The sequence below is a fragment of the Phoenix dactylifera genome, chromosome 2 (assembly GCF_009389715.1).
Source record: "Phoenix dactylifera cultivar Barhee BC4 chromosome 2, palm_55x_up_171113_PBpolish2nd_filt_p, whole genome shotgun sequence".
NCBI classification, from domain to species: Eukaryota; Viridiplantae; Streptophyta; class Magnoliopsida; order Arecales; family Arecaceae; genus Phoenix; species Phoenix dactylifera.
This window is the reverse complement of record NC_052393.1, coordinates 28,161,846-28,171,971: the sequence shown is the minus strand read 5'-3', so window position 1 is coordinate 28,171,971 and position 10,126 is coordinate 28,161,846. Positions and strand designations below refer to the sequence as shown.

The following is a 10,126-nucleotide window of genomic DNA, read 5'->3' as shown; positions in this document are numbered from 1 at the left end:
CTACAAACAGAATATGGATTCTCGCTTAAAACGTGGTCAATCGATGATGTGACTGGTGAATGTCATGCAGTCTACGATCCATACGTACTGCGTCAAGGCCTTTCTTTTTTGTTCTCCATGAGACACTTTACAACACTGGATAGATGCTTCATTATTTGTGGGGCTAGTGGTATACTGTTTACCACGGTTATTCCTTATAAGATGTGCCAGTTTCCTCGATTTCAGAGCTTGTCGCTCACTATGTCTTTAAATTAGTGGGTAGTCCTGGAATGCATCCCAAGACTAAAACAAGCTTCCAATAAACTATACTTCAAATCTAAACCAAACTAAAAACAAAATTCTCTCCTCTTTGGCTTCATCTACAAAGTTTGATGAGAAATATTGAAAAAAGCCGTCACGCGCTGCAGAAGCGACGAAGCAGCAGAGGCGGGTGACGGATGGACGAAGGATCCGGACGTGAAGCCCGGCCGGAAAGGAAGCGTACTTGCCTTAAATTCGGCAATTGAATATAGGAGTATGGTGTCGCTACCGCGGGAGAAACGCTACCGTGCTCCCCAGCCGGAGGCCAACAGGTTGCCCACCCGACGAGTCCTCCAAGTACACGGCACGGCTCTTGTCACCGCCGCATGCCGTCACCCTACGACTCTCTCCCCAGCCAGCAGCACCATATACTTAACCTAAATAAATACTTCGATTGGACACCAACTTAGATTATATCCACCATCATACGCGTGCCAAGTGCTGCCGCACGTACAACCTTGTACCTCAACTCTAACCATTAATGAATTATTATTATGATGCGATTACAAAAATATTTGGTGTATATGCGAAGCTAACTTGATATAGATTATGGAAAAGGACCTCTGAATGCAATAAAGAAGTTTGATGCTGCCGTCAAATCATGGATATTGTATTTGATCTGTGGGCGTAGGGAACATTAGAAAGTTAAATAAGGAGATGTTAGTTTCGTCTTTGTAACATCAAATATTCAAATCAAGTTCTAATAGTTTAACTAATGCTGAAATCAGAGAGAGATCTAAATTAAACATAAGGACGTAAGCAAATAAATCTAGCTTCTAATAAGATGGGCTATTATATCGAAAGGACGGTCCGCCACCAGGAAAAGGCTTCTCTTTCATTCGCTGCTGATCGGGAAGCTTAGCCTGATGCGCGCCATCTTCTGATCCAACATCGTTCATGGCCCAAGTCCTTTTCACTACCTAATTCTTCGCCGATATACTTTATAGAAGGGGCAAGGAATCTTCACCCATTTGTCCAAATAAGAAAGCAAAACGCAAGCAAGGTTCTCTCTGGGATCTAGGCCAGTTCACTCTAAAGCTAATCTTAGATATTTATAAATATAAGCCTAATTCGGCCTATAATCTTATGTTCTTACTGAGTGTACTGACCTAACTCACGAATTCTATAGAATTTGAGCCTAATCATTTGAACAGGCTCTAAACATAGTTTCGATACAGCGAATCAGGCCATTAAGAGCTCAGCATGGTGCAACAAATTTGGAGAGCGAGAGAAATTTAACTATTTTTAACTAAAAATATTTGGTTTTGGTTCTCTCTCTCTTTTTTAACCTTTTGCACAATTTCATTAGTGACCACATAAGGATCATCTTAATATATCACTATATCAGATTATACTTTTGATACTGTTTGCGTAATAATTTTTTTTTAGAGTGAGCGCCAGCAAAAGACGGACAGTTCCGGTCTGAGTTACGTCGCACAGCACGCGGTTATATATATATATATATATATATATATATATATATATATATATATATATATATATATATATATATATATACTATTAGTCTATTTTACAGTCAATTTGTCATGTCCAATAATTTGAGCCAACGCTCAGAACAACCAATCAGCGCCGCAACAGGATGGAAGGAATCCGTCGTGCCTAATGTACAAGATCGTCGCGTGTCTCCCGTTGGAAAAGTTTTTGAAATAAAAGTTTGCCGTATCTATTTGGCGAGATCGCGAGTGAAAGATTGCGGCAAGCGCCGTATTTTTATAAAACACTCTTCTCATAAGTATCTAAACTAAAACGGCAAATAGATCGGGTTGACCTACGACCCGATCATTTTTATGGTGAGTTTCTTTACATTTAGGCTGAAACCATCTGAGTCTTCTTGATATCTTGGTGTCTTGATAAGGTTAATTTTGTAAGTATATCTTGGTGTCTTGACCTGTGTGTTTCTTTATCTTTTGGTTGAGATGTTGTTGTTGGTTAGATTCTTGCTCAATGATCGCTAAAGAATGAAAGCAAAAAGGCTCAGGAAGAGTTGTTCAGAGCAAATCTTGGGATTTTGGTATAGCCTGGGTGATGAATCCCATATTTGATTCTTTATGAAAAACAAGGACAATGCTATTGTTTTGTTTGTATAATTTTTGGTTGATAGTTTACATTATTGGTCTTATTTTCATACTTGGATTGTAGCCATCTATTTATTTTCTTATAACTATAAGTCTCTTTTCTTTTGTTCTAGGTCTCTGATTTAGAGGGGGTTTTTTTTGTGCCTTTCAAAATTTATCCCAACCTTCGTGCTTACTGCATATTTCTTGTGAAACTAATCATTGCATCTAGAATTTGCTAGTTAAACCGAAGTCACTGTTCCTTTTTGCCTCTTCTGTGAGATGAACTTTCACCAGATTAATTTCTTAAATTTAAGAAAGATTGTGAAAAATGTGATCTTTTCAGGTTGATTTGGTTTCTCGTCAGGGTATTTGGGGACCCGACTCGAACTCGAACCCAGACCCAACCCAGACCCGACCCAACTCGGACTTGAATTGTTTGGGTCAGGTCTGGGTGATACATGGACCCAACCCGACCTAGACCCGACTCGACCTGAATAACCCGTTGGGTCAAAAATTGTAGGCCTAAATCCGATTCGACCAGTCTTCAACCGAGTCGAATCTGGGTCCAAAATTAGGACTCGAACAAGAAACCGGATCGGGTCAAGGTCACTCAGGACCCGACCCAACCAATTTGCACCCTAATCTCAGCATAATAGCACAAACAAGCAGCAAAATAAATTAAAATAATAATATTCAAATTTTATTTTAAATAACTAATTTTAAATTAAGTGTCTTATGAAACTAGAGAATATTCTAAAACCTTACATCAACTCTAACAAAAATCTAGTTTAAATAAAGATATTAAAATCTTGTATCTCGTCGCTCTCCTCTGATAATCGCCGAGTCAAGCTAGTTCTTCGAATCTGTAAAAAAATAGTAAAAAATCGTATAATGAGCTAGACAACCGAATAAGCAATGAACACTTTATTGAAATTAATTAGACAAAAAATTAAATAATTATTTATAGAAAATAAACATATATAATATATGAATTTAAAACCAAATTCTAATATGAATCATTATTAAAACATTACGCATGCCAAATTCAACTTTCTCAAATTCAAATTCTGTTCATAAAGCCAAATGCTTTCAAAATATTAAATTCATCTCAACAGCCATGAACTATAACTATATCGAAGTACCACTGCATAACCTCCAATAGAAGGGTATCAAGGTACCAATGTATAACTCCTACTGAGTGGATATCGTACTGCCAACGTACAAACTCCACCGACAGAGCATTGAAATAGGGCCTGGTTGCAAGTCCAAGTCCGTTTCAAATCAAATTTTTTCTCAAAGTTGAATAGAATAGATATTAACGACAAGTACCTATATAGCAGCCACCATTTGGCCTATTTTTATCCATCCCGATGGCCATCACATAACGGGAATAACAAGCGTTGTTTGGCGTCTTTCCCAAGTCCTTACATTAAACAAACTTTGCTCAAAATTCAATATTTTCACAGATTTTACTCCCCAAAAAGTGTCACGTGCGAAAAAAATCATCTCTTAATGATCAAAGTCTTTTAGACAATAACAGCCTTATGATATTGTGATGTCCGTGGCTTTCCATTGTACCGTCTCGTGACGCCTTCATTGTAATCGTTGCTTTAATACTAAATAATTACAAATCTCGTAAGGTGGACCAAACAGTAACCGCTATAACCGTTACATCGGTCAGAGAGCTTCAGCGGGGGATGCATTACAACGAAAGGAACTACAGAAAGGCGCTCAGCAAGCTGCCAAACACGGCTATAACTAGTGCGTTTGGAATCAAATCTGATGGGCTCTTCTGAGGGAAAATGGATGCATGCAAGCAGGGACACAGCACAAACAAGATTATCAATTAAGTAATCCAGCACTGGACCATTAAACCGCGCAGACCAGTATCATGCAAACTATGCGTCATCTATAACTCATCCAAACATATGAATTTTTTTGGGAGAAAGAGAGAGAGAGAGATGATTCCTGATTGAAAGATTACAGATTGCGACATCCTGTTTCCTCCCAGCTGTTGTTAACCAAGTCAACATTTTTAAAAATTGATATAAATTTGATGAGCATTGTTTCAAATACCCTCAAAACCATTTCTACAAAACCTACTTACAAAATGAATTAGAACAATACACTCTAATAAACCGTGATCTAGTACACTGTAAATTACATTAGATCATTGACGAGGCTGGCCAAAGGTTGATTTATTACACCAACACTAGAAAGTTAATATACCCAAAATAATCCAATTGAACACGAAGAACGATCACCATCCAAACAATTCCAACATTATCATGATAAACTAACTATAAGCTCATGCTACTTGCGAACAAATGGTGAATAAATGATAAATGCCAGAACTGAACATATTCTTTGTTGATTGTCAGTGCCGTGATCTGAAAAGACGAGGCCGATTGGTGAACATGCGACCATTGGCTCTCACCAATGCGGTTACACCCAAGCTCAGGCCAGCCCAAAAAAGGGATAGCAATAAATGGCGGGCATCATTTCGTGCTGCAAAAGAAACGGACAACATCAGATAGTTCGCAGGTAGCTTGATCACATAGAACCTAAACCTGAAAGAGTTCAACGAAACTACTTCAAAAGTTCTCAAAGACCTTATAAACTTAAAAAGTTGCTTGAATAAAATTATCTTTAGTGTGGACCTTGATGATCATGTAAACTCCAGAACCATAACCACACCCTATGTGAAGAACAAAAAATGGACAAGGTCTTACTAACAATTCTAATTGCCAATATCAGTTTTGCACTAGGAAGTTGTTAGCAACCATTCAGAATTAAGTGTACTTTTGATTAGCCCTAGGGCTACAAACGGGTTGGGTTGGATTAGGGCATGCTTAACCCCGAACTGGCTTGTTTTCATATTCGAGACATAATTTTGGGCTCATACCCGATCCATTAGCTGATATGGTCAAGTCGAGTCGGGTCCATGGAAAGGATTTTAGACCCAATGGGTCATTCAGTTCATGTCAGGCTGGCTTTGCAATTCAAGACAAGCATCCAACGATTCTTTTATAGCTAAAATATATAATTAAATATAAAATCACATAAACTTTAATGATAAAACTAAAAGGGGTCAACTTAAACTTGATTTTTTATTCAAAAACTTTAAATTTCATCCAAGCAACTAATCATTCTTAAATTTACAAGCTACAATTTTTAATATATATACATATATATATTAATATACTTGAGGGCATTGTAAATAAGAATCCACCAAAACAAAAAACAAAATATGAATGTTTCTATATAACTAGGTGAAAATAGATGAGAGGAGAAGTGGTTGTTGAGATGGAGAGATTAGTTTAAATTAAAGTTAACTCAACGAATTAGGAAAGACATTTAGAGTCAAAGACAAGGAGGTTTATATGATTTAGGTATTTGGGTCGGGCTAATCAGGTATGGGTCGGGATAGGCCCATTTTTTGTTGATTCAAATTAGACCTGGATGATTTACAGGTGCGGTCAGGTCAGGTTGAGTCGGGTTGAAAAATACAAAATTTGACCCAATCCAAACTTTAGATCGGGTCCAATTGTTGAACTCGACCCAGTCCATGAGCCTTCAAATATGGATCGGACTGGGTTTAATATGGTCAAGACTTGGTCAGTTCACGATTCAGCACAATATTTTTACTTCTAATTATCCAGAAAATTTTGCATATAAACCATTGCTTTCTCCCTTATATGCATACAAGTCCTTTATTGCTATTCACAGTTCAACACATGCACTATCAAACTAGTTCCCTTGTACATCCTTACCCTCAACTGTGACCAAAAAGAACGGCAGAGACACATAAAGTAACCACAAGTTATTTTCCTTGATAAATTATAAGGCTGTTTTTGGTTGTACAACAATCCAGGTTAGTTCAATTAAATGAAGTTGAAAAGGAAAAAGGAGGGTTAAATTATTCCATGTATTTATTTGGAGTAATCCAAGGGGTTAGGAGTAGAAAAAGTAGAGCATCTAGTGTAACAATTTTTTTTTGGAATATTCATTCCATCCATCTAGAAAAGTAGTTTCATCCTTATCTAAAATAACTATTTAAGATGGCCAAAAAGAGGTGGAATAGGTGGATTAAAAGCTTTTTGCTCCATCTTATTCCACAACCAAATACAGCCTCAGAACATGTCAATAGAGGGTCTCCTCCCCCTTTTCTGTACCCTTGTTCCCATCCTCTTCCTCTTACACTTACTATTAGATCAAAATCCAAGGGTTTTTTGTTAAGATGTCTTTGACAAAGAAGTCGTCTTGGGGCAAACCTCGGGACATAAGCTGCTGAGTAAAACAAACCTGTAATTGAGAAGCTATAAATGTAGTTTAGATAGTTCAGATTTAGGCCAATCATTGTGGTAATGAGCTATATCTGGAAAGGCAACAAATGTGCTGGACCTTTTAGAGAAAGGGAGGTGACTTTGATGCTAGAGTAAAAGACGCCTAGAAAATGGCTATGTAGGTGCTGGTGGATATTGCAATGATGTTGATAATGGGTTGGATTAGGTCTTCTGTGCGAAAGAACATATGATGTTCTTTCATGCAGTAAACCATCCTATCCGCTTCATATTTTTGAGATGCGATATCATCCGATAAACAGAGTAAAGAGCGCATGTCTCCTTTAGTTATCAGGACTTACGAAATTTAACAGCTCTCTCCCAGTTGTACCCATCCGCACATAGAGAGAGGAGAGTAAAGAAAGCAAAACTCATCCACTAAGCTTCCCTCCTCCCCTCTCTTCATTTTGTCTCCTCCAATCCTCCGATGTCATCACCTTGCAGTTCACCATCAACCATGGCAATGCCGAGAAAGTTGCAATCAGAAAAAAGATATATTGAATTTTTCCCTCGAGTAACACCAGAGAAGATCCTTTTGTGAGATGTTGGAGAGGATCTTCTTACACAATAATATCAAAGAATATCAACCTTTGCTTAGAAGGAGGTTCTGATATTATATCTGAAATTCAGTTACATTTGACTGCTACTTTTAAATTTGGATAACTCCAATTAGTTTCAGCTATTAGTTTTTTAAATAAAAGTAATAAACAATCTAAAACTCATCTACTTAATCGATGTATTTAAAATGACCAAAGTTTTAAATCCCGTGGGACGAGGGTGTCCCGATTTCTCCATGGAACAAGATGCCCCGCTATCCTGCCTCGTCCGGTGGCACTCCTGGTCGAGAGTAGCGTAGGTACCCTCCATCTCTTTCCTGTTCTTTCCTGCCTTTTCTTTCATTCTTTCTTTCTTGTTCTCAAGGAAGGCAGAACCATCCCAACCCGACGTACTGAACCATACCGATGGTGGACTGGGACGATTCCGGTAATAAAATCGAGAAACCAGCGAGCGAGGGGGAGGGGGAGAGGGAGAAGGAAAGAGAGGAAAAGAGAGGGGGGAGGGAGAGAGAGAGAGAGGGTGGCGATGAGCCAAGGCCGTCAAAATAGAGCCAAGGAAGGGGGGGAGAGGACACCATGCATCGAAATAAGGGCGGCCAACTTCACTTAAAAAATATCAACAAAAATAGAAAATGAGGCCAAAGCCCCTGCTCCAAAACGAAACATGGTTCCGCCCTTATTCCAACGCGCAAAGGAGAGAGGGCTTCGAAAGCTCTCTCTCCCCCCTTCCTCGACCCTATTTCGATTGCCGCCTCTCTCTCCCTCCCTCTCTCCTCCTTGCCCCTATCCCTCCCTCTCTTATCCTCTCTTTCCTTCTCCCTCTCCCCCCACCTCTCTCTCTCCCCCCAACTGCGCTCGTCCGCTCCCTCCCTCCCTCTCTTTTCCTCTTTCTCTTCTTCCTCTACTCCTCCCTTGCTAGTATTCTTGTCAGTTCATGATGGAATGGCACGACATGGAGGCATACCGTACCATACCACAAGCCTACTGGCATGGATGTCGATTCCAGTACTACAAACCTTGCTTGTTCTTCTTTCTTTACTTTCTTCCTTCTTTCCTCCCTTTTTCCTTACTTTTCTTTTCTTTTTCTTCTTCTTTCTTTTTCTTATACCTTCCTATGCTTCTTTCTTTCCTTTTTCTTCTTTCTTTCCTTTCTTCCTTCTTTCCTTTCTTTCATTCTTTTTCTCCTCCCTTTCTTTCTTTCCAATTCTTCATCTTTCCTTTCTTTCTTTCCTTTTTTTCTTCATCTTTCCCTACACGAATAAGTTCCAAAGTCCCGACTTTATCCCAGTCCCATTTTCTCATAGGAACAGGATGGGATGGGATGGCCAAGATAGCCGCCATGATTAAGCTCGTCTAGTAATGGCATACCACAATCAATTATGGTAAGAAAGAAGGATAAAAGTTTGAATATGATCACTCTAAATTTCCTGGAAATTGGCTTCAATTTTTTTGAACCAAAGCCCTTGATATAGAAGAAAAATATGCAGTTCAGACCTATTAGTTGCATGGGTCCAACTTTGTAGATTGACTACCTAAGTTACATGACTTCCCTAGTCAATTAGTTTAGCTATAATTTTTTATTAAAAAACATATTAACCATGGTCGGTGGAACCATCCCGAACCGGACGATTCGAGGCGTACCGAGCCGTACCGGCGAACCGAGACGGTTCTGGCAATGGAAACGAACCTGTCGACGGAGGGAGAGGAGGAGAAGGAAAAAGAGGAAAAGACGGAGCGAGTGAGGGAGGGAGAGGGAGGTAGAGGTCGGCCCGCGGAGCGCTGGTGAGACGCGCGAAGGAGGGCTCCGCGGCCAGATCCTCTGTTTTGATTTGCTGACTTCACTTAAAAGTCGTAAAATAAAAAAAAGAGCCAGACCCCTGTTTCGAACGAAACAAGGGACGCAGTCGCAGAGCCCTTCACCTCCTCCGCACGAGCCGCCGGCCCTCCGTCGGCCTTCGCCATCGTCCTCTCTCCCTCCTCTCCCCCTTCTCTCTCTTTTTCTCTCTCCCATTTGCCCTCTCCCCCGTCTCTAATGTGTCGATACGGGGCCAACACCGAACTCTACGGGAGCGTACCGACCCATGCTACCAGACAACCGATCCAAGCCTCGGTTTCGGCACAGCAGACCTTGATATTAACCAACAGGTACGAGCACACTAGGTGTATGAAAACTCACAAATAACAATTGATTTCATCACATGAAGTGCTCTAGTTGTAGGAAAAAATAGTGTAAGAAGGGCCCCTTAAATTTATAAAAGAAAAAAAAAACGATTGAGGAAAAGAGGATGTAATTTCTTTCAAACTCATACTATCAGTATTTCATTATCCGCAGTAAGCAAAACGCATTCAGTTAGCACATAAGCTGAATATTCTATTTGGTATAGATGTCCTATGATTAGACAATTAATTAATATACAACAATAAACTGGATATTAGTCATAATTGATCAAATATCATCTAAGTTATAGTCATCTCACCTTGTCTAAGTGACATCATTGCAAACATAAATCCAGCCAAAACCAGTGCAAAAGCCAGTCGGAAGGACTGCAAATGAGAAAATCATAATCTAAATCAGTTTAGCCGAATGAAAGAACATAAAGATAGACAAATGATACCTAGAATTTCAAGCTTCCAATCCGGGAATAAAAAGACCACATTGATATGCATAAATGTCGAGAAAAGCAAAATATGAAAGACAAATATGAGGTCAATAGATGCAAAATCAACAACAACTTCTGCTTCTGTCATGCTTAGTGCCAAGTATTGCTATCAAAAAGAAGCGAACCGAAAATTAATGTCTCATTTTACTCAAAACAAAAGAAAAGCCGCCAATAGGAATAAGCGAAAA

The 10,126-nt window shown here is 39.3% G+C and overlaps 1 protein-coding gene across 3 annotated transcripts in view; it reads right to left on the bottom strand.

The window, feature by feature from the left end:
• Positions 1-4,392: 4,392 nt before the first annotated feature.
• LOC103723574 (phosphoinositide phosphatase SAC6) overlaps positions 4,393-10,126 on the bottom strand; it is a 48,488-nt gene continuing 42,754 nt past the window's right edge. For all 3 annotated transcript variants that reach the window (XR_005510780.1, XM_039123856.1, XM_039123857.1), the window contains 2 exons: positions 9,756-9,822; positions 4,393-4,886 (listed from right to left, as the gene is read on the bottom strand). Coding sequence is in view for 2 of the 3 variants with exons in the window: in XM_039123856.1 (XP_038979784.1) it covers positions 4,756-4,886; positions 9,756-9,822 (198 nt within the window). In the remaining variant the exon portion in view is untranslated. The remainder of the gene's footprint in view (positions 4,887-9,755; positions 9,823-10,126) is intronic.